General features: G+C 36.2%; 1 protein-coding gene across 3 annotated transcripts in view; it reads left to right on the top strand.

Moving 5' to 3' along the window:
* The first annotated feature begins 536 nt into the window (after nucleotides 1–536).
* LOC138691084 (PHD finger protein 14) overlaps nucleotides 537–25,844 on the top strand; it is a 71,262-nt gene continuing 45,954 nt past the window's right edge. Inside the window, exons 1-4 of one of the 3 annotated variants that reach the window (XM_069812784.1) lie at nucleotides 537–625; nucleotides 1,081–1,251; nucleotides 19,235–19,410; nucleotides 23,530–23,644. In XM_069812784.1, the coding sequence (XP_069668885.1) occupies nucleotides 574–625; nucleotides 1,081–1,251; nucleotides 19,235–19,410; nucleotides 23,530–23,644 (514 nt within the window). In that variant the 5' untranslated portion in view covers nucleotides 537–573. Of the gene's footprint in view, nucleotides 626–773; nucleotides 936–1,080; nucleotides 1,252–19,234; nucleotides 19,411–23,529; nucleotides 23,645–25,844 lie in introns of those variants that run through there. The other 2 variants (XM_069812785.1, XM_069812786.1) reach the window with 2 other exon arrangements.

Genomic DNA, 25,844 nt, shown 5'->3' with positions numbered 1-25,844 from the left:
CCCAATATGAGCAAATGCTGGGTAACTTTTGGTGCTGGACCCGGACTCATTTCACCAGCATTATCGCCTTCATTTCATTCAGACGCTAAATAACCTGAGATGTTGATACAGCGTCGTAAAATAACCTACTAAAATAAATATAAAATTAATATAATTATAATTATCATATGTATTAACATAGTAATGAGTATGCATGCATGCATAAAGTATCTCTTGTATGTGAATTTATAAAATTCTATTGTTTTCATACTTAATAGCAAACAATGAAAATTTTAATTTGTCATTTTAGGTAAGAAAGCTGTGAAAGTGATCTCCTTTCATTGTACGTGACTGTACTAATTTTAAATTGCGCGGGTTGAAATCAATTCAATTCAGTACATATTTGGTTAGTTGTAACACTTTTCTAGGGACTTAATTAGCAATATTATTCCATGGAACGAAGCATGGGTAACGATATTAACTGTGTATATCTGATGATAGTGACAATGTTCCGTAATATGCAGAAATATGTGTAAGAATTATAAGCAAATTGTATGATTTGTGTAGTAGTTGGCAGCTTTTTTGGAAAGAAAAATGTCTCAAGATCGGGATGCAGATGATATAGGATTTCTTTATAAAACAATGGGTTTGTATTGTAAAATGGTTATATAGTGATAGTTTTCATTATCAGGCTTTCGATAGAAAGAAGTTACTATTGAACATCGCGGTTTTGTTGGAAAATTTCGACCTTTAAATTTTCCGTATGCGCATGGGTGTCTGTCCGTCAAAACAGTTGAACAGCGTAGAGCGCACAATGCCATTAACGAGTGGTGTGTAAATAGAAATACAAGACAAGTATTTCATTGTGTTTCAGTAATATGAGTGGATGTATGTTGTATTAAAGTATATTAATTAATAGAAACTACTTTCATACTGTTTTTCTGGTGCTATGATAGGTATAATAAATTCAAATAATTATGTTTTCATGATTTAAAAAAACTGATTACCGGAAGGGAAATGCCGCTAGGCTTATTTTTTTGAGAATTGACCGGAACATTTTAAAAAGTAAACATATTTCAATATTTTATGTTATGTTTTCAGTCGAAAGAGATCCAAAGAAACGTCGGGTAAAGCCCGTCGGGCCAGCACACCAATCACTGCTAGATTTTGATTTGGGCGAGAGTTCTGATGATAGCGACTTTCGTATAGAAGACCACTTCGAGGAGTCGGATGATGATTCCATAGATTCTGATGATGATGGTGGAGGAAAGGGTACGTAAATGTTGGAGTTTATTTAGTGTTGAAATGTAGCCTGTTTATGCTATGTGAGTAGAAAAAATCAGCAATTTTAAATACACATAGTATATGCTACTTTATCAACTGTAGGCCATTCTTTACCTTTATATTCCACACAGTATAGACAAGAAACATGTAGAATTGTGTTTTCACAGCAACAGAATTTGGTATTTCAAAGACTGGATCAGTGCTGCAACAGGCCCAGGAGAAATTACTTTGGAAACGAACGTATTTTTGTTTTTATACATACAGGCTATACGTATTATGATGGAATTAATTAACTTAAAATTGAACGTTACTCATGTTACCCACAACGATAATCATTTATTTTAGTTGACGAATTTTTGCGACGAAAGTTAGCCTATTTAGAACTCTTGATTTGATTAGGGGAATACGTCAAACCACTAAAATTGAGTGGAAAGCAATAATAACTTAATAAATCTAACCTTGTTAGAGTTCTCTGTCTCCTACCACTCAGCTATCCCCTCATCTAACCCACTGTAACCTTGTCATATTCCTCGGCCTCACATCACTTAGCTATTTTTTCATCTAACCCACTGTAACTTTGTCACACACCTCGGCCTCATGTTGCCTCATTTAACCCATCTAACCTAGTTACATTTCTCTGTCTGACGTCAATTAGCTATTCCCTCATCTCATTTAACCTAACCTAACCTTTAACGCTCAATTTTTACGGAAATATACGCTGGCGGAAGGTAAAACACAGTGCAACACGATCCCCATGGTCAAACACTACCACTGATATCTGGCAGATATGGTAAAAACATACCAACTTCAGTCACCCCTTATCACATACTGAGCTTACCCAAGGTTGTATATGTCTTAAAGTCGTAAATATGAACTAGATAAAGTGAAAATTATTACATTCCGCTTGATTTTAGGACTAAATCTTTGAGAACAGATCGGCTGTAGGTGGTAGGAGAAGTTATCCCCACTCTTGCCGCACGATAGCTACAGGGCAGCTGCTCTCTCTGTCTACTGCCTACCCTCGCCCCGCTGGCTCATTTCCTAACCAGCCATAATGAAATGTGCACACAACAAACCAAATACAGTAAAATGTGCATTCGACAATCACATATTTAGCGTAACACAACAAACTGACTCTCACCTGTGAATACACTGTTGGAAACCCACATTTCGATTGTATTTCACACACAATTGTCACCAGAGCCTCATTTGCTGTAATCAGGACCCTCCACGTGATGGAGAGGTTGGTTTGGGCACACATTACATTCTACAATACATTGTTGTAGTTGCACATAGAATTTATTCCAATTCAGAAAAAACTAAGTAAACTAAAAGAACTCCAAAAGGAAATAACATTTCAATGGATACCTAGTCATTGTGGTATACCTGGAAACGAGAAAGTCGATAATATTGCAACACAGGCAACATATTTGCAACCAAGACCTCTTCAAGTGATATCTCTATCCAGTGCTTTTGCTTCAGTAAAGTCTCATTTTACAAACCTATGGATCAACAATTGACTCTCTTCTGACAAAGGAAAAATTTTACAGTCTGTACAAAAGAAGCTGAATGACCTGGAAATGTACAAAAACTTGCCCAGACATGTTCAGACATTTTTAACAAGAGCCAGAACAGGTCACATTGTCACTCAATTGTACCTACACCGATTTCACATTTCTGATAATCCTACTTGTCTGTGGTGTAATAATCATGATGAAGATCTGGAACACATTCTTCTATACTGTCCATCCATAAACCACAAAAGAAGTAAATTAAAATCATCAGTACCAGTTGCAGAAGACAGCCCTGCAGTATATATTGACTACACCCCAACTCTGGCTACTAGCAACAGGCATCTATAATGAACACCGATCAAAATACCCCTCATTTCTCATGAAAAACAACTGAATATACTATAGTGGACTTTATGTTGTCAGGAAACAGCTGTATACATTAAGAAGATTGATTGTTGTAGTCCCCATTGAACATAAGTAGATTTATTTTCCCTCTTCCAGCAATTCATCTAGAGCCATTCCATTTGTAACGGATGTTACAATTTACTCATATATAGTTCAATATTTATTAAAGTTTAATACATAATATCAATTCTTGCCATCCTAATTCACTTGAGTATTAATTTGTCTGACTACTGAAAACAAGAACCTAAAAGTACAAACCATATAGGAGTCCCATAAAAAAAAAAGCTGTAACGGATGTTACAATAAATGGAAGTGTTACCTCACTTAGTATCCATAAAAACTCTGTTCACTATGGCCAATGATGATTCTCATTTTTGGTGAGCTGATGCAGAAGGTTTGAAAGAGGTCTGGTAAATATTGAACTCACAGAAATATTTAAATATGAAGAAAAATTATTTAATATTCTTTGTAACAGATGTTACCTACAAAGTGTAACGGATGTTACAAGTAAGTACCAAACAGCAAGTTTATATAAAATATGCATGGAAGCCTACAAATAGAGACATACAAAATAAAACAACTTAAAATAATGAGTTCTTGGGATCACTTTTTGTCATTACAAGTTATTAATCTCACAATTTTAAACATTTTTTTCATATACATCGACAGGATTAGTGAACTCATAAAAGACCCTGGCTCCCTTTGTACTATTTTAGGTGGTGATATAATTTTTACTATCTGTTCATACCTGATGTACTTTTCATCACGTTCATCTATTTTAAATAATCTACCTGTCTTCCCATGTAGCTTCAGAAACACAACGCGAACTTCATCATCATCGTCAACATGAGTTTGGCATATACCAACATATCTGTACTTATCAAATTTATTAGGCCTACTTATTCCAAAAGTCACCAAAACATATTTTCCTGGGTTAATATTACATGGTAACAGTTCAGTGGCAGTCAAGGAAGAGTCTGTAGATAATCTGGAGATGGTATTTGGAGGAATGCTAGCTTCTTCTTCTTCTTCTTCTTCTTCTTCTTCTTCTTCTTCTTCTTCTTCTTCTTCTTCTTCTTCTTCTTCTTCTTCTTCTTCAGAGTCAGTATACACTTCATTATAAAATAAGCGCCTCCAGGAATTGCTGGTAGTTGATTTAGTAACTTGGACTTTTTCCAAATGAGAACCAGCAGTGAGGCCACAGAAGATAAAATTGTTATCTGCCTTCTGAAAATGGTGAAATTTTCTTATTCCATGGATTTCTTGTACATCCTTCCATCTTTCATTCAGGAAGGAAGCCGTGCTATCAACATCACTTTTTGCAACATAAAGTATGTTGACTGTAGGACTTAGTTCTCTTGCACAATTATAAAAATCTTCACAAGTACTCAATGTAACAGATCTTGATTTGACAGCTGTCCAGACTGTTCTCTTCACTTGTCCACCAATAGCATCGACTGCTCCCTTGCCATGACCTGGTGCAAAAGTATTCCATTCAACATACACAACATTTAAGTCATCAGCTAAGTAACATAAATTGTGCACAGTAAATTTGCTTCTAAACTGGGCTGCACAGTTGTCAGAAAATATGTACAGGTGTGTCATTAATGAACAATCAGTCTCCTTCTGAAAGTCTGAAACAATAGATTTTAAAAATAACCAAGCTGATTCTTTGGAATGTGTTAAATCATCACTTACTACCACATAGGATGAAATTCCTTTCTCATGCCAAAAACATGCTGTAAATAATGTTACTTGTGGATGTTGCCAATGTGCACTTTGCACTTATCCTGAAGAATAAGGCTGTAATTTTCGGCATAATCCACTTGAAGAACTACTTCACCTGGCTTTAAAGCAGTTTTCTTCTCATCAAAATACTTGGCTTGCTGTTTCTGAACAAAAACATGGCACTTGAAGGCTGGCAAACTGTTGTTAATTTCTGTCAAAATTGATTTTAAAGTCGATGTTTTTGAGGCCAATGTTAATTGCCCACTGTTGTGCTTCTCCCATTTCTTCCACTTCACTTCTTGCAAAAGGTCAGTGTCAGGTTTAAGAAACACTGAAACATCATAATGGCATTTATTGCAATCATTTGTCATACACTGTACACTATCCAAACTGCAACACATTGTATTCAATAGTGTATTGTGTGTCATTGGAGTTTCAGAATTTATGAACTTAGAGACATTATCAATTAGAAATGAAAAATTTGCATGAAGAAGACAAACACAGACATTATGAGGTGTGGTAGCCACTGGAAACACATTCTCTGGTCTCAAGTCATAAAATTTAGATCTTGAAATTTTGACATCAAATTTTTCCTGGAAAACTTGGTGAGCTTCAGAAATGTTCATGATAAGGTAACACTTTTGTTTATGAGATCGCATTCCTGTTTCCTTATCTTTTACAGATTTGAACTGACGCGTCCCTGGAGTCTGCCAGCTAATTTCGTTACTATTATAGAAGTCTTTCACAGTCCTAACATCCACAGAGTGTCTTCTAGTAGCAGGTGGTTTCTTAACAGTAAATAATGCAGCACCAAATGACTGTTTAACTAACTGGTTCAGGACTGCTTTCTTTTTGTTAGGGCTGTAAGGAAGAGCTCTGCAGGCTTTAGAAACAGCTTTGTGAAGAGTATTTTTACATTTATATGTTTCAGGTGGAGTTTGAAGTAAACCATTATTTGTTTTCTCCAATGCTTTCTTTCTTCTCCATGCCTGAACTCGCAGTCTAATTTTCTCCCTCCTTGCTTTTAGAGCATTGTCATAATTTTCACAAGCGACCTTTTCTCGTTCTCGATTCCTTTTATTCCTCAGACGATCTTTTTCCAAGTATTCTTTCCACTTTTCTACATTTTCCTTCTTCTTAGCTCTGCATTTTTGCATTCTATTTTTATAAGTTGGTGTTGGGGTCATTGTCTGCAACAAATAATAAATTACTAAATAACAATAAATAATAACAAAACAATGAACTGATGTTGACAGTAATGCCATTGACTCAAGTACTAACATAACCTAAAATTATTCTCTTCAAAATTAAGATTGATATGATCTTTTGGACAATATTGGATACGGTAATATATGTGTATGGCAGTGCAATGTAACATCCGTTACAGTACTATTTTGTTACATATTCAGAAATAATCCTTCTTTAAGGTGTAAATAGAAAGAACATGTCCATATGCTTACTTTTACAAAGATTGGCTTATGAGATTTCAGTTCTATCTGCATTATAAAAACTTTTGTTTAATTTTTGTAACGGATGTTACACACTGTTAAGTTATTATGTACCTGCTGATATGTACAAAATCAACTTACCTATAAACGTTTTTGTATCAGGATGGAACTAATCAACATTCACAGTCTCCATTCCCTCCAAAAGTAAAGATGGCTTCTTGTTTATTTAACTGCTACAATGCTGCAAACGTTGGCATTATTGACAACTGAAACTCAGTTGCACACAGCTATGCAAACACTTAGCCAAAAAAACAACATTGGTATTTTTAAAAAATTCTAATTTCGTTATAAAATAAGAGTTTAGGGTTCAAACTAATGTTCTTTAATTGAAAAAATGCTATTATAAATATAAAAAATTATTGGTCTTTTTCCTTATTTTCGTGGAATGGCTCTCTAGTAAGTTAGCCGAGTAGTTTAAGGCACGTTAACCAACAGCGTGCGTGCTTTTGCTTGATAAGTTCGACAGATCGTATCCTAGTGCGAGCAGAAGAAATGAGAAAAGAAGAAAGATATGGAGAGAGAAAGAGCGAGAGAGGAAGTGAGGCAGGCAGGACGGAGTTCTAATTTTGCTTAGTAGATGGCACTTTCAATTCCACTTTTGTCCACTATGAGTGTCTGGTGAACTAGTAGGAGAGGAAAGTAGAGGGGATAGTGGGCAGAGCTTCTACGATCTGTTCTTTAAGATTTCCCCGATTTTAGTAGTTTGTACATATTCCCCAAGTCAAATCAAGGAGTTCTGAATAAGTTCGCGCCATCAGCTAAAGTACAGGTTGGCAGAGGGTAAAGAATAGTGCAACACAATCTCCACGTTCGGATGCTACCACTAATATATGCCAAATAGGCCTGCAGTAAACCCATAAAGTAAATAATTACTCATTTTTTACCTGGTTCTCTTAAAGCGCGTATTAATTTCAAGAGCAGAAGTTTAATTTGTAATGTGTTGAAATTTACAGCCTTCGTCTTTTATCCTCCTCCCCTCCCCTTCCCTCCCTCTTTATTTGTATAAGATATGACAGGGAATCTGGCATGCATCTAATTTTTTTTACACTTACAATTTGCTCTAGGCCTGTAACAAAATATTAAAAAGGTGAGTAAGGTCTAGAATATGCGTAACAACTTGAGTTGTTGTTGCACGCACTTATCTGCAGTTTCATACAGGACGTACACATATGGTAATCTGTGCTCCACTGTTTGTTGATCAGTTTGGTGTACTTGGAATGTGTGTTTCGAGTGATTTTACTTTTATCAGTGTAGTAGGAATGCATCCATGTATTGTGGGTCCCTATCACCACGGCATGGCGCGTCCTCGTGTTGTGGATCGAGGAGACGGCCTCCAGATATGGAGGGTAGCTGTGAATATATTGAATAAGCAGTCGCAGACAGCCGATGAGGGGTGCTCCTCAGCTTGGGGGGTTGGGCGAAGGGCTAACAACCCATCACCTTAAAAAACAGCTTGTTACGAAACCTTCAAATAAGCCTTGGAATGGGACTGATTCTCTGACATGACCACAGCAAAGGAATAAGGTTTTGAGATTTGGTACTTGCAATGTTACAAGACTATATAGAACAGGAGGGGTAACGTTAGTAGCAAAAGAACTAGCTAGATATAGAATAGACTTTGTGGGAGTACAGGAGGTTAGGTTAGATGGGAACGACATATCACAAATAGGAGATTATTTGTTGTATTATGGGGAAAGAAACGATAATCACCAATTAGGAACAGGATTCTTTATTCATAAAAAGGATAAAATCAGCAGTAAAAAAGGTCGAATTTATCAGTGATAGGTTATTGTATTTAGTACTTAAGGGTAGATGGTGCGATATCGTAGTTATAAATGCTCATGCCCCTACAGAAGAGAAAGACGACCATATAAAGGATAGCTTCTATGAGGAATTGGAACAGACTTTTGATCAGTTACCTAGATATCACATGAAAGCCTGTTATTATTCGGTTGAGAAACTTTTATCATCCAGTCTGCTGTCGAAAAATCTGAAAGTTAGAATTTATAAAACAGTTATATTACCGGTTGTTCTGTATGGTTGTGAAACTTGGACTCTCACTTTGAGAGGGGAACAGAGATTAAGGGTGTTTGAGAATAAGGTGCTTAGGAAAATATTTGGGGCTAAGAGGGATGAAGTTACAGGAGAATGGAGAAAGTTACACAACACAGAACTGCACGCATTGTATTCTTCACCTGACATAATTAGGAACATTAAATCCAGACGTTTGAGATGGGCAGGGCATGTAGCACGCATGGGCAAATCCAGAAATGCGTATAGAGTATTAGTTGGGAGGCCAGAGGGAAAAAGACCTTTAGGGAGACCGAGACGTAGATGGGAAGATAATATTAAAATGGATTTGAGGGAGGTGGGATATGATGATAGAGACTGGATTAATCTTGCTCAGAATAGGGACCAATGGTGGGCTTATGTGAGGGTGGCAATGAATCTGTGGGTTCCTTAAAAGCCAGTAAATAAATAGGAATTCATATTGTGAAAGATTCTCACTGGATTTCAAGTAGGCTGACCATATATACCATTTTGAATGGCTAGTACTGGTTTTTATGTATTTATTTCCTGGCCATCCTATTGTTTTATTAAAAATGTCTGTCTTGTCCTGTTTTACAAAGTACTATCAGTATACTTGTATTTTCGTTGATGACGGGTTTTAATTTTCCTGTATGCTAACCAGTAGTTTTGTTATTCATGCTGGTGGCTGAAATTTCATATTTTTTTCATATTCTAAGTGATTAAGTATTATTTTTAAAGCTTTAAACATATCCTTGCAATGTCAAAAAGGTGAAAGTGTAGTTTTAATGACGATCTCCAGAAATAATTCAAATTTATTAAATTGAACAAGTTGTGTAGTGATGGAACAAAGTGATCTGCGAACATTGTAATGTCCTTTTTACCATTGCTCATGGAGCAGATAAATCTATAATTGTGAGGCAGCTGGGTACAGTGAATAAAAAATTTAAATTATGGTTTATTTAACAAGACTTGCAACTACTGAGGTTATATCAGCATCACCGGTGTGCCGGAATTTTGTCCCACAGGAGTTCTTTTACATGCCACTAAATCTAGTGACATGAGCCTGTCACATTTAAGCACACTTAAATGCCAACGAATCTGCAACCTTGGGCACAGAAGGCCAGCGCTATACCTATTGTGCCACTCAGGGCGACTACATCGAATAAAGAAAAACATTCCTGTATCTGATAGATGGGTACAGATTTTTTTTTTTCTGAAATAAGCGAAACACACCTAGAGTTTCAACACTTGTGTAATATTGTAGAATTAATTTTTTTGTCTTCCTGGAAATACAGCACCATTGAGAGAATATTTTCTGTTATGAACAGTATGTGGTCAAAGGAGAACTAGGTTAACCTTTGAGGCAATAAGGAGTTTAATTTAAGGCAATATTATGGAATATGAGAAGCTTTTGTGATAAGGTGTTGAAAGACTGAAATTTGCTGTGTAAAATTAACTTATTTCATCAGAAAAATCTTCATGGTACGATCATGGTGGAATATGGTCCCTCTCCGCATCTAGGCCTACCTAAATTTTTGTATGGGTTCTGTCACTGAAAAATAGTGATACTTACATTACAGTATGTTCATGTAACAAGACGTTATTACTTTTTTTTTCTTGTGGGCAGAATATTATGTAGTTCATAAGAGAAAATATGTAGGCCCAAAAATGTATTCGTGGACATTGCTGGACAATTACCCCAAAAAACAATGTACAATAAGGTTAAAAAAGAATGGGCTGGCGACAGATGTCTAAGTTCTAAAAACAGAACAGTGCACATGCCTGTCTCCTTGAAGCTCCAGTTCACAAGATGGCACAATTAAACCATGCAAATGTGCTGTATTTTGTTCTAAAATATGTTATAAAATAAAACAAAGGGTTGATTCTAGCTGAATCAGGGCCTCTGAAGAGTGAAATAGCAATGAAATTGATAAATACTAAATCTATCGAAACGAAAAAGCTACATAATATGCCAAATTAAAGTATGAGCCATTGTAGCGTAGGTGGCTTAAGCATGGGTCTAAACCAGATAAAATTGGTTTTAGAAGGTTCGAATCTCCGTTAGTCTTAATTTTTCACATTACAAATATACAGTAATAAGTTTTTATAAACACCATTTACACAAGTACCAAGTGGCAACATCGCCTGGAAGTCGATTGAATGTTTAGTAAATAGCACAACCTCTTCCCCGGTAACACTCCTATCTGTTAATAAAACTATTTGCATTTATATCTGATTTATAGCTTCTAAAAATATGTCAACTGCTTGTATAGCTCTCTGGTTAAAGGCATAGAAATGCTTCAGAGTATGGACAGTGCCGCTAGTTCGAATCCTTCTGCTTTCAATAGTAAGTATCCTTGGTCAAAATGAAAGTGACTGTATCTTTAAGACCAAGTGTGAATCCAATACTTCTGTGATCGTTTGGGAAAGCCAAGCTATATTCACAAGCTTGCATAATTATTGTAGTTGTAATGCTCGATAGCTATTTATAAACATAACAGTCTTTTGAAGAAATGTTTCATAAATGGGAAATAGAACAGGTAATGCCTCGAAGTATTTAACAGTGACTATTATGACATAAACACTTGATTGCTTACAGTATGGGAGTGAAGTAGTCTACACTGGTTACTCGTTACAATTCAAGTTCTTACTGCAGTACTTAGCTCAGTGATAAAGAGTTAGTTTCTTGTTGTTGAGGCTACATGTCGAAATCAACGTGGTGCTATTTGGAGACCTTTTTATTATATTAATTTTTTTAATACATTAATAAAATGAAAAAAGTTTTCGTCATTATTTTACCCTTATAATAACAGTTTCTTTTTTTATTTTTGGCTCCTGTCTTTGGTCGACATATAACTTAAGATGGAGAGGAAATATGATTTGAACTACAGTAAACCCCGATAAGACGCTGTTCAAGAGACCGGGTGTAAACTGCATATTAACCGGGACCGTGTATTAGGCGGGTATACTAATTTTGACTTATATACAGTATCTATTAGCATTTTTCTTTATTGAAACACATGATTCATGAAAGGTAATATAGTATTACTCCATTATGTAATTACTGTACTATACGTCAAAGACATTTACAATATGTACTGTACTTAATTCTTTCCGAAAAAAAAAGTCATGTATAGTTGTTTGCCGTGTGCGTGTTCTCCAAGTCCTCATGTTTACCACACTTCAGTTTCCTGCGATTATATCCTCCCGACAATGTCACAGCTGTAGTGATTGAGTCGCGATTTTTTTATCATCATTCTTAATATTGATGATGGGATTCTTAATGAATCAGAGAGTTGTTTCTGAGTAAGAGTTCTGTTCTCATCGTACTTTCGTGAGATTTCCAATTTTTCAGACACAGAAAGGGCTTTTCGTTTAACACTCCTTGTAATCACATTCACAGACACTTCAATACACAAAAGGACAACAAACTGCCCAGCAAAAATTTCCAGAATTTTATTACGACCGAGTGAGGAATGCTGTTTGAGAGAGAGGGTTAGCAAGAGGGTGAGGTATTGTAACTGTATGTAGGCTTTAACCACGCAGGTAAGGAGTCAAATAAAAGAGAGTAACAAGAGGGTGGGGTATACTAAGGTATGAAGTATGAAGGTTTAAATGCTCAGGTAAAGGGTCGAATACCAAAACTTTTCAGGTTAATGGCACCAGTGAGTTCAATGACCAAGATGTTTCATTGCTATTACAGTACATTGCTGAAAATTACATCGAAAATATTCCACGAAAACAGCATATTATTCGGGACTTGAGCGCAACAAACAGGATATTTTATAAAGGCGTTATATATGAAATGTGCAGGGACTGGACAAAAAAAAGCGTATTACACGGGATAGCGTAATAAGCAGGCACGTCTTATCGAGAGTTTACTGTATATAATAAAATAAAACTTTTAACTTCTTAAATAAAAACAATAATTAATTATTAATACATATTAAAGTCAGCCGTGAATTATTATGCTTATGATGTAGCCACAGGAAGTAGACTGAACAGGTAAATGTAACTTCCCATCTTTAACCTACCAATGAATTAAACACTCAGGTTAACAAAATGAAAATTTATTTGACAAGTTAGATCAATCAGATGTACATACAGTTTACAAATAGATCATTCGTAATCATAACCAAATGGCGACGAACCTTTAAGTGCATCAGCTTTCAATTAAATACGCTTACTGCAAACATTTCAATTCAGTAGCAACAGAGGTAACAAGACCACTTTAGCTTATTCCATTTAATACATACAATTACAGTTAACCCAAACATTGATTCAGTGAATGAGATAAATGAAAAAGGAAGATTTTTAAATTAGCAATGATTAATGAAAAAGGTTTCCGATGGTTAATAACAAGCTGTTTGAAATATCAGCTTAAACAGACACATTAAAGGTTAAGTTTTTCTAAATTTTGGAGTAATAACTGAAATGAATTAAGCCAAAATTGCTGTTCACAATAATGTTGGTTCTCATGCCGATGCACGATACAAGTTACCTTACCTCAAGTTTATCAGCTGTCAAAAAGAGCTGTTGCCAATTCAACCTGGAGGTCTGCACTTCAGAGATTGTACCAGTTTTTCCAAGGTTTTTTTTTTTTCTTACTAAATTCAGGGTTTATATTATCTGGCCCTGGTGACTTCTTGTTTGTTACATTATTTATTGCAGTATTTATTTCCTTTATACTGAAATGTTAGGTAAAAATAGTATGTTTGCTACTAATGCCAGCTTTTATAAGTTGTTTCAGTTCATTTCTTAGATATTTTATTAGATTTCTTCCACTCTTGTTAATATATGAGCATTAGCATAATGTTGACTGAATAATTCTGCTATAGGCCTATCTGCATCCTGTGTATTTTGTTATTGTGAACAAAAGGAGTTTCAGCTTTCTTCTTATTAACGTTTATATTAATGTATGAATTTGTGTGTTTTTTTTTCCATCGTTAGTGTAATCCATGTTCTGTAAAAACTTAGTAAAATGATTTTCCTTTGCATTGTTAATTTCTTTATTGAGCACATGCCAGTTTTGAATATCATATATGAGTCATTTCATGTCAATTCATCCAGACCATGTCACCCACTGTTTCCAATTTTGCTGAGACCTTGTACATGTGTTACATACCTGAGTGAATAGCCTCCTTTAAAATTGTACTGAAATCTGTGAAGTCGTTGAAGAAAAAAAATAGTAAAATTGTTATGAATGTAGTCGCATGTCAGTAATTGAAAAAATTACAAATAACACCACAGTTTCCAATGTAATCATTGGATTTTTATTAAACTTGCTCTGTAACTGAGATTTATATTGAAGATTATAAAAATTGCACATTTAAATTATTATGATGCCTTTACGTTTTTTTACAAAACTGCTTATAATTAACACTGATTGATCTAGGAGAACAGAACAGAGTTAAACTCAAATGGGTTCATGGACTTAAAGGAAATTTTAGAAGCAAAGTCACAGATTTCGTGGCAAAGCAGTACTTAATGTACCTTTTTCTAGGGCCAGGATCTGCTGTGGGACTCTCTCAAGAGATATCTATGCAAGTCATTGTTGTTACTGAAGCCTGAGAAAGGTTTGAGATATGCCAAGACCTTCCTGTTAATGCTAAATGTCGATGAAAAGGAATCTTCTGAAACTAAGAAGTAACTCATACGTGTTTGTCAAATAGAGCATTGCACACTGAAAGCACATCGATGTAAGAATAGTACCATCAAAGGTAAATCTTACCGATGATGTAATACTTGTGATGAAATAACACAGCACATTATATGATTGAATTATTAATTTGTGCTAAGCACTTGGGTCTGGCTTTATACAATTAAGACATTATTATGAAATTCCAAAGAAATTGTTCACTTCAACTTAACACAAGACGACAAGACTGAATTAAAGTATTGCAGTGAAGACAGCATAATGGATTTTGGAACACAGAAAGAGGGATGGCGTGATGATTTAAAAAATGAGTGTAGAGTTTTACTTGTGCACAACTCTTTTTTAAATCTAAACTGAAAGTATGTAACTTCTTAATTTTCCGAGAAATGCACAAGCAAGTCAGTGCATCTGGACACCCCTCTTCAACTTCTCACAATGCCTCCTTCAGTTCTCCTTTTTCTTTTGATGTATTTAGTCCCATGTGTTCTGTGGTAATGTTTGATCTTTGACAGTATTCACATCGGTTTTTAACAGCTGTATCGAACCTTTCCTTGTTCATTATTTTTTATTGTTCACTTTAAGACTTGATTAAAATGTTAAAAGTGTTACAATTTTTAAAAGAGGTAACACACCGACGGATCCTGATCTCCAGGGAACAAGGTGCAGGTGTTACGTGCTGTCTCTTCTCACTTTATAGATCTCTTGGATATGGAACAACAAGTTTTGATGGAGAAATCATTGCAATAAGTGAAAGTCTCAGGAATCTTGTATGCCACATCAATAAATTTAAGAATGCAGTTATATTGTCAGACTCCAGAGCAGCTATTCTATCAATAGTCTCTAAACACACACCTTCATCTCAAACAGCAGAAATAAATAAAATGCTCTCTCAACTAATAACACTCAATAAAAGAATTGTATTCCAATGGATACCATCCCATTGTGGAATCCTGGGAAACGAGAATGCGGATGCTTTAGCAAAGAAGGGCATCACTGCTACTTACAGACCTGTTACTAAATCTATGTATTGCTCTGTGAAAAGATTTATTAAATCTACATACTTGGACTTCAACAAACAAAATTTGATAACACAATCTCTAGGGAAAAAATGGAACTCTCTGCATCATAATCCACAGTTAATTCCAGATTTACCACGCAAATCATCTGTAGCTGCATTTAGATTGGCAACAGACCATGACTGTTTGGCCAAGCATCTGCATAGAATATTGCAATATATCAGTCCCCTAACTGCCCATTGTGCAACTCAAACCAAGAAATGGATTCGGAACACCTCAAAATCTGTGCTTCAGGTGCTAACCATGACAATATCTTTGAAAAATATTGGAATGCAAGAGGTCAAATGACTTTATTGTTAAATGCCTGGCATTAGAAAACAACAACTTTTAACATTTTAACTCTAAAAAGTTTTATAACTTTCCTTGTTTGTGGAAAATTGAAAGCAAGGAGTACCTACAGTGATCACGTTAAAAAAGCTCAAACATATGATGCACTAATAGAAAAGTACAAAGAAGTAGATACATTAGCAACCAGGGACACAGTTACAAAAAAAAAGTAATTCCATCCGAAACACCTATCTCAAGCAGTTGGCAAATGAACTGAATTCATTCTGGTGCAAGGGAGGACGATGTATAAAAACCATCTTTTTTAGTATTTTGACACACTTGGATTTTTAGACGACTAAAGCACCCTGAGAGAGTTTATGAGCAGCGTGGTTGACAAACAAATTGGTTTATGTCTCAACATCCATCCCCAAATAGTTGCGCCAATCATCAGGTTGATTATGCAATTCCCGCAGTAGTCTCACACTCACATGGGAATATTGTTGCCTCTTCAAAAGATCTTTTCTGGACCAATGAGATGGCTGTAATACTTGATTGACTTCGCCCTTTTTAAAGTGAGACACAATGGAATTGACAATAGAAGCCGATGCAATGGCGTGCAAGCCACTAGTCCAGCCCTCAAAAGACGGTGATGAACCATTGACGCAGACAGATCCACACCCATTGCAGTACTCCAACATTGACTCAACACTGTGGATGAAGCTGTATGGTCCGTCATGGCCATGCAGTCAAGATGGTGGTTATCTCACATTACATGGTCCAGTACCCACTCATTTCTGCATATGATCCTCTTCTATCCACTGGTCCCACACACGCATCACTGTCGTAGCAGTATTCCCTGTATGAGCCGAAATGTCACAGTATGACGAACCTGCTTTCCAGAGACCAACCTCTGCCAACCAATGTTCTGCCTCGTTCGAACTCACTCATGTGCTGATATTGCGCCCTTCCATGTCGGCGAGGCATACCTGCACTAGCTTTCACGTTTCCATTTCCTTTGGAAGCTCTGCACTGACTGAGCAGGGCAAAACATTGACCTTGCTGGTGACACAAGAGACGTCACTGTTGGGCCTATGTGTATGCCATCTCTCCGGAAACTTAATCAATTATTGGTGGTACAGTGTTCTACACATCTCCCGAGTTTGGAGTCATTTGGGCCATTCTTTCTGGGTGTTGCACTTTTCACAAACAGTAATGTAGTTGAGATTTAGGGTTTGGCACATTTGAAAGATTAAATACGATGTGTTTTACTACTTTAGGCCTATCACAAATAAATTTAAAATTGGCCTAATTTTTTAATTATTTTTCTCTGAAATTAAAATTATTGCAGTAAGTAGCACAGTTAAATATATAAAAAATGAAAAAAAAAAATATAGGTGAAACGAGCGTTGAGCGGCTTCTGCCGATTTTGAAATAGATACCGATGTACTTCAACTGCCAACATAGAAAACAAAAAATCACACTGAATCGCTTTCACCTTCATCTTCACGGGATAATAAAAGCCTTAACTAATCTAACCTAACCTAAGTGCGTCAGTGACTATTCCAAAATCAGCGGAAGTCGCTCAACGCTCGTTTAATCAAGGTATATACATACTCGTGTGTGTGTGTGTGTGTGTGTGTGTGTGTGCGCGCGCGCTATATATACATGTTCCCTGATGTATTATCTGTGAACTACAGCATTCAAAAGTATGGGATCTGCATACATGTTCAACAATTTATTTTCTGGAGACATGCATGTGCTCGCAATTCACAGCTAAGGAATCATTTTCGTACACTGTTTGTGCCTCTACACAACAAATGTATTTATTCATCAACCTTAAGGAACAGTAAATATCTAAAGTTATTTTATTATTGCAAACGCGACTAGAGGGAAGCCTTCACAATGCTGTATGTTTATACTAAAATTTAGTCTAAAGGATAACGAGACTGTGTGAGCCTTTGTACTTCGTGACCGTAAACAGATAGTAGGAGGCGAAGTAGAATAGAAGAAAAAATAATCAGTCAGGATTTTAATTTCATGGGGTGAAGTTCTGTGTGTCGAATATTAACGCTTCTACAATATAAGTGACATGTGATATATGGACAAAGTTATGCAGCAACAGAGATTAAAAAAAAAAGGTAAAGATATCACATGCCATGAAGGTACTTGGAAAACATAAAGGTAGAGCCCCATGCTTTCTTGACCCTGGCACTAGAATGAGGTGGTGTGGTTGGCACCACGCCCCAACCACCTTTTATCCCCAAGAAAGACCCAGTACCCAATTTGACAGGAGGCTGAGTGAGCCTCAGGGCTATTCTGGAAGTTTAGCACGAGAAAATTCCGTCGTCACCCAGGATCGAACCACAGACCTTCCAGTCCGTAGCCATCTGCTCTACCAATTGAGCTACCTGGCCGCTATGCAACAACAGACCAACCAGCAGAATCATTTTTAGAGATATGTTGTTGTTGTTTTCTAATGCCAGGCGTTTGACAATAAAGTAAAACGCCTGGCATTAGAAAACAACAACAGATATTGAGTTATTTAGTTGGCATTCATTATAAGCTCAATGAATTTTGTTTAAATTCAACCAATTCTGAGCATGAAAGAACACAATTTCAGTACCAAGCAAGCCATTATTAACCGTTACAGTAATATGATGTAAATTTTGCGATAACAAACTTTGTGTTGGTCTGTTGTTACAGAATACAAATTATACAAAATGGAGGAAAAGTGAGCAAGCAAGTACTAAAACTCAGTGCTGAGAGTGAAAAATAAAAAATCGTGTGCTCAGGTATTTTTTTTTTTTAGATAGTTTTAATTATTTGCCTGCAGATGACACCAAAATTCATATATATATTTTACAAAATTGCTAATCAGTCTGCTGTGGCATAACTCCATCAGACGTAAACACTGAAATACTAAACCAATTGTCTGTAGAGACAATTAATATTAGGTACCCTCCACAAAACTGGCTTCATTTATGCACTGACGGATCCTTGATCTCCAGAGAACAAGGTGCCGGTGCAGGTATTACGTGCTGTCTCTTCTCACTTTATAGATCTCTTGGGTATGGAACAACAAGTTTTGATGGAGAAATCGTTGCAATAAGTGAAAGTCTCAGGAATCTTCTATGCCACATCAATAAATTTAAGAATGCAGTTATATTGTCAGACTCCAAAGCAGCTATTCTATCAATAGTCTCGTCTTAAACAGCAGAAATAACTAAAATGCTCTCTCAATTAATAACACTAAAAGAATTATATTTCAATGGATAGGTACCGTCCCACTGTGGAATCCTGGGAAACGAGAATGTGGATGCTTTAGCAAAGAAGGCAGCACTGCTACTTACAGACCTGTTACTAAATCTATGTATTACTCTGTGAAAAGATTTATTAAATCTACATACTTAGACTTCAACAAACAAAATTTGATAACACAATCTCAAGGGAAAAAATGGAACTTTCTCTGCATCGTAATCCACAGTTAATTCCCGATTTACCACGCAAATCGTCTGTAGCTGCATTTAGATTGGCGAGGGATGTAAATGAGGAGATATCGTACATGATGTATTACCACTCTCCTTATAGCCTACTGCACTGATGTGATGCTGAGAGAGGGGTTGTTTATGTCAAAGCCACGTGATCCTGCCTCAATTCCATAGCGGTAGTAGGAGGTAATGAGGGGAAATCGCTCCGCAAGTCACATTTTTACATCTGGTCTATATGAAACCATGTACACTGGTTTTATATGACAAGTCACTTATGTTTTTAACATATTCTTGACAGATGGTGCAAATGAGGATGATGACGATGACGACGATGATGATGATGCTGATGATTCAGAAGACAGTGCTGGAGAAATTCTTCCAGATGTAAAACATCCAGCAGCTGTTCATCAAAACTTGACAATTGGAGATGTGATTCAGCAAGCAAAACAACGGCAGGCTGAATCAAAACATCAGGTACATTTGTTAACTTTTTTTACAAATGTGACAGTGGCAGAATGCGGTGTATGTACGTGTGTTTGTACTGTGTATTTGTTTTAATCATTTGTTGCTGTATGTACACTGACTGGAAAAAAAAAAACCGATCACTTGAAAGAAATACTAAAAGTCAAGTTTAAATGTAAATTATGAAGTAATCCCAGAAATAACATAACTGTAATCGTACTCAATTTAAAGATTACACTTTTATGAACTTGTGATATGTAAATTCATACCTTTCACACCAATTTTGAGTCAATGACCGTCATGTGTTCATAAATCTACACTATTGTTGAAATTTTGTAAAATTTTTCACTTAACTTTCAGCTTAATGTTTGTCCACTAAACTTAACTGAAAATGATGATGATGATGCACAAAACTTAAATTCACACTATCAATAACTGAAACAAACACTCAGTATCCAGTGTGTCCCCCCTCTGGCCCTAATTACAGCCGCCATTCTCTCAGGCATGATCTCAATTAAGGTTATAATGTTTCTCTGGTCGATATTGTCCCATTCCTCTTGGAGTGCCACCCACAGATCACCTAAGTTCTCCGGAACAGGATTACGATCTCGGATACGTCTACCCAACCTATCCCAGAGATGTTCAATAGGGTTTAGGTTGGGACTCTGAGCTGGCCAGTTGAGACGAACAATCTCCAATGCATCAAGATACTGTGATACGCAGCGTGCTGCATGTGGACGAGCATTGTCTCCAATGAATGGAGCAAAGGGCACGACGTGATCGACGAGAATCTCGTTGATGTCGCGGTGAGTGTTGAGACTACCATTCTCGACAATCACCAATTCTGTTCGGGCCTCCATGGAGATGCCGCCTCACACCATCACGGAACCTTCACTGAATGGTGTCCTTGCAGACAATGTGCACTCTGCGTACCGCTCTCCAGATCGTCTCCAGACTCTTTCCCTACGATTTGGGGATTTCAGGGAGAACCTGGACTCACCAGAGAACAGCACACTGCTCCACTGCTGCACAGTCCATTGACATGCTGACGAGCGAACTGAAGACAGTACTGTCTGGTCAGATCTAGTCCCGTAGCAGGTCGTCGTGATCGAAGATTTTCTTCTCCAAGGCATCGTCGAACAGTCCTCTCGCTCATATTAACACCCCTCACATGTTATCGATTCTGAGTGGTATGGTGGTTTCTTAGAACCTGGCTGACGAGAAATCGGTCATCTCGGGCTGAAGTCTTCCTTTTTCTGCCAGAATCAGGTCTTTGGAGTAACTCTGTGTTTCCCGGAACCGTTTCACAGCCTCTTGCACCGTGGTGTATGGTGCGCCTATGGTAGCAGCGGCGTAACAGAGGCTGCGTCAGTCATAAATGAGAGCAACAGCTCTGGCAATGTCTTGGGGTGACAAAGGCATTGTCTGAACTAAACTTACTGACGAAATGGCAAACAAACCATTTTCGACAGTTGTTATTCATTTTCAAAAAGGAAAGGAAGCAATAAAGTAATAAAACCTCTTCAATTGTTTAAGATGACCTACCCTACATGTTCAGCACAGAAACACACTCCGTTGTTAGGCGATAAACCGAAGATTAATTGATGTGAAAGGCGTGAATTTACGTGTCAAAAATTAATAAAAGTGTAATTTTTAAATTTAGTACAATAATAGTTATGTTATTTCTGAGATTACTTCATAATTTACATTTAAACTTTACTTTTAGTATTTTTTTCAAGTGATCAGTATTTTTTTGCCAGTCAGTGTATATCTCCAGAAAAATACTGGTTTCTTGATAAGTATTGCGGAGCACATAATTTGCTGACTTCGTTCCTCTGGAGAAGCTAGTGCGATTTAGATTTTAATTGTTTTCTAAGTCTCGAAGATAGACACTGGAATTGTGCCTAAAATATGCTATGATTTCTGACTAACTCATAAATGCTTATCATATATTTAACGATAACCTAATAGAGTGGCAAATGGTATGTGGCATTTCATCATCACGTGAATCGCCAGGTTACTCTTCAGACTTTATATGCAGAATGATTCATGACTAAAACAGTGGTTCATCAGGCTGCTTTATATAAACAGAGCTCCATTTTTAATGGTTGCATAATTCTCTTTGTTGTATGCCAAAAAAAAAAAACACAGTCTGAATAATTTATAGAATAATTAAAGTGTAGTTTATGGTACAAGTTGAAAATCAGAATGTTGTTGAGACTAAGATACCATCACAAGCGCCAACTTTAGAAATTCTTGGGGCATGCTCGTGTTTAGATCTCGGATTTTTAGGCTCGTATAAGATAGTTGCAACAATTTTATGTAAAGATCCCCAAATGTACGTATGTTTCACGAGAAACTCTCAAGTGATGATATTGCCTGAAACCAGGTGTATTAAAGAATGTTTGTTTCAGCCTAGGCTAAACGAACCTAAAAATCCGAGGTTTTCATGTTATAAACTGTGCTACCTACATTTATAAACTCTCAATATAATTTTGTTGTGAAAATATGAAATAAATACTTAGAAACATTTTAGACCTATAATTACCTATGATGATAGAACCTGAAAAGTATTTCTCTTGACGGATGTTTTACTGATGAACTCGTTGACTATTCAATCGATGTTAAGTTCTCTCATGAGATCGGAATGCATGTTCAATAATACAAGTTAATTCAACTGGTCTTGACTCATAGAGAATCTTGTATAGGTTTTCAGCCTTCTAAGCACAGAAAATGAACGTTCTGTTGTTGTTATCCATTGCTGGGCTTTGGTAACGAAGCCATTAGCACTCTTGTTCTCCAATATTTCTCTGTGGTGGATCCAACGGGTAGAACTTCACAGGTTTGTAGATGTTCTGCAGTCATTTCTTCTTCTTTGTGGCATAGAGGACAATTAGGATTTCGTGTAACGTCCTATTTTATGCAAGTGTTTGGCCAAATAATCATGTTCCGTAAGCAGTCTGAATTTTGCTACTGCAGTTTTACGTGAGATTTCTGGAATAATTTCTGTTTTATTATTATTATTATTATTATTATTATTATTATTATTATTAAAATGTTCCATTTTTTATCTTCGGTAACCCGAAAAATAGCAGCTGCTGAACCTGCTGCCCGCTACTTTTTCATGCTGCACGCAGCTTAGAAGTAGCGAAGTGTGAACAGGATTCTCGGTGTTGCAGTCACAGCATTTTTGATATTGGTTTTGTTGAAACTTTTGCTGTGGTTGCGGCCAGTGTTGCCACCCAAATGTGCCAATAATACTTTTATTGTTTAGATGTATTTTAATGTTAGGTACGATGAAAATAAATTATTTGTAACAGTTACTAAATGTTCAACACAGTCTGAGTATATTTGCTGACGATATAATTCATTTTTTTAATTTTCCATAACTTAGTTTCAAACAGGAGGGTTGCCAACATTGATTCCGTGAATATGCTGTTGGTTATCATTTAAGTATATGGGCGTTTTAATAGCTTTATAGTAAAAATAATGCCAATTTCTGAATACTAGTTAGGATAGAAAAGCAAATAATACAGTAGATAAGTAAGCTAACGCAGGAGTTTCATAATAATGCGAACATAAACACAAAATGTATATTGAGAAGTCCACAGAGATGGAAACCTGCAGCATGACTGCGGCTGCAAAAGTAGCGCCTTGTGTGTGAACAGACTCGCAACCTCCAGTTGCAACTTTTGCTGCACTTGGGTTGGACAGCATGAAAAGTAGCGTGAAGCGCGCTACTTTTGGCTTATGTGTGAACATGACACGCAACTTTTGCAGCTGCAGTACAAAAGTTGCGCAGCAAAAGTAACGATGTGTGACCGTATCTTAACACATCAATATAGTGTGTGTGTGCATTCATATGTGTGTGTGTATGTACACATACAAAACTCAGTTGTGTAAAGACAGTATATACTGTGAAGGTGCGTTCAGTTTATGTTTCATTGTTTATTTTCTTATCTTATATAGAATGTAAAAATGTCAGAGTTGAGTTTGCTGGGATGTTAAAAACGAAACTTCTTTACAAAATTCTTATCATGGAAATACAATGTTATCATTATGTTGAAATTTTGTCACTGTGTAAAAAATAATGTTCAGAAATATAATTGTGATTCTTTGGTTATGTTGCAGTTTGATTTGAAAGAAGCCGTTAAAGTGCTCATTTGTTGTGGCTGTTTAGGTGACAGAAGTGATGATGCAAATGAAATTGTTGAATGTGATGGTTGTGGTGTTACTGTTCACGAAGGTAGGAAATTTTTTCGTCTTTTATAAAAGTTTTAATTATAATATTTGTTGTATAATTGATGAACATAATTATTTTGAGAAGCTCATAATGTATCAAATGTGATATGTGGAAACGTGATCATAAATAATGTTTTGTTATCAAGCAAATCAGCTTTTTATAACTCTATATGCCATATGAATTGATAATACTGTATGTACAAGGAAATAAATTCCTTCCCTACTTCTTAAATATGGAAATTAATTTTTATCTTGAAAGAAAACTGTTTATATGACGAAAGCAATACTCGAATGAAGTATGTTATAATTTGCATGGGTTTATAACATCTCGAGATGTGGTCAACTGAAACCTACCTTATATCTTTTAATCATACAAACCTGAATTCACTTTCTGAGGTCAGCCACAGACAGAATTCATTACTTCTGATGATATGATGATAAGTAGCAGAGTTGAATTTTATTGTGAGCGAGAAGTGCCAGTAAATTTTGCCTAAATCTCTGTATATCATTGACAATTTCTTTTGCATGCTCTAAGTCTGTGACATGGAATTCCCAGGCTTTACTTCACTTCTGAAAGGAGGATTGCTAAGGATTTTTATTTATTCCAAAGTTCATAGTCCTCAGCTGAATTTTGTTATAGTAGTTTTTACATAGTACTGTGTAGTTTCTTTGTGGTGAACTGGCCCAGTTGCAGAAATGCAAATCAGTCCCTGATCGCCAATCAGTTGACGTCTGATTTATTTGATTGTTCATTGCGTTGCACAAACGTGAATCTCCAATCAACTTGTTCCGATTTACTAATTGCTGATTTGAGAAAGAAATGCATTTGACAACAGCGCTATTTAGCAACCACAGCCAATTTGATGCTCTTTAAATGTCGCGAAACGAATGCATCAAGTGGGCGGTGACTAGAAAAAACAAGTGAATGTTTTGCTGTTTTGTTGCTTTTTGTAGAAAGGAAACAGGCGGATTCTGTTTGTATATACAGTAGAACTTGGTTATAACGACATCCAAGGGACCTTAAACATTATGTTGTTATAAACGAGTGTCGTAGTAACCAAGATTAGTATTATCAGTCTAGTGAGATGGACAATGAAAAATAACAAACTTAATTAGGCTTATTTTAGATTTATGTATTCACTTTTAAGCCTACCATGAACATTATAAAGTGCACGTACAATTATAAATACAGTATTCTGTATTAAAACAGTTTGTTCTGTACTCACTATACTTCTTTACTTAGGAGTCAAGTAGGCCTAATCAGTCATTTTACTCTGTTGTCTCCTACTTGCCGAATGCACACTTTCTAAATTATGTTCTACGAGTATGTTCATAAATTCAGTTACAATTTCACTGCTCCCTCCTCTAGCTTCGATCTATTCTGTTCAAATGCAGCAACAGTTTTATCCTTGCTCTTCCAAATCGTTTGAATTGTGAAATGAACTAGGCCAAACTCACGACACATGTAAGCTTTTTTAATTCCATTCTCAATTTTATGAATCACTTTAACTTTTTCTTCCAATGTTAAAACTCTTCTTTTAGTGGCCATACTGCGTTAAAATGCGTCCATTTAGTGAAACTTCCTATCGAAATTGATCGCAAGCAGCTACCGTTAATACCACATGCATTCAGGCGGGTTACAATGGGGTGGGGAATCTGCCTGCATTTCAGGGATCTATGGCAGAAGGGGACAGTAAAGAATTTGCCAGGTTACCAGATTTCAACAAAATATATCTTAAAATATTTTGGTTCTTAGAAAATCGTATTCCAAACCGAGGTTGAAAATGACGTTATATGCAAGGCAGACGCATATACGTTTGTTGTATTAAGCAAGGTAGAAAAGCTTATATCTTATGGGGAATTAGTTGGGACCACAATATTCGACGTTATAGGCGAGGTGTCTTACAAAACGAGGTCGCTATAACCAAGTTCTACTGTAGTCTACAATATAGTGAAAAAAAACGAAGTATACAAAAAAAAAAAACAAACATGAGGGAGCTTCTGTTGTGAGATTTGCTAGGGGAGTCGACAAGAAATTGGAATATCCATAGCCTCCATAACCCAAAATAATTCTGTTTTCCATCTCTCTGTTTACAAATTGAGCTTGTAACCTACTCATTAAAAATATTGTGTTGTCATGTGTAGAACCCTGCCAATGGGCTACAACATTCCAGAATTTCAATGATGGTGTAGACTACATATTG

Source organism: Periplaneta americana, chromosome 16 (assembly GCF_040183065.1).
Source record: "Periplaneta americana isolate PAMFEO1 chromosome 16, P.americana_PAMFEO1_priV1, whole genome shotgun sequence".
In the NCBI taxonomy this organism is placed as follows: Eukaryota; Metazoa; Arthropoda; class Insecta; order Blattodea; family Blattidae; genus Periplaneta; species Periplaneta americana.
Note: the sequence above shows the minus strand (reverse complement) of the source record. Positions and strands in the feature narration are given on the sequence as shown.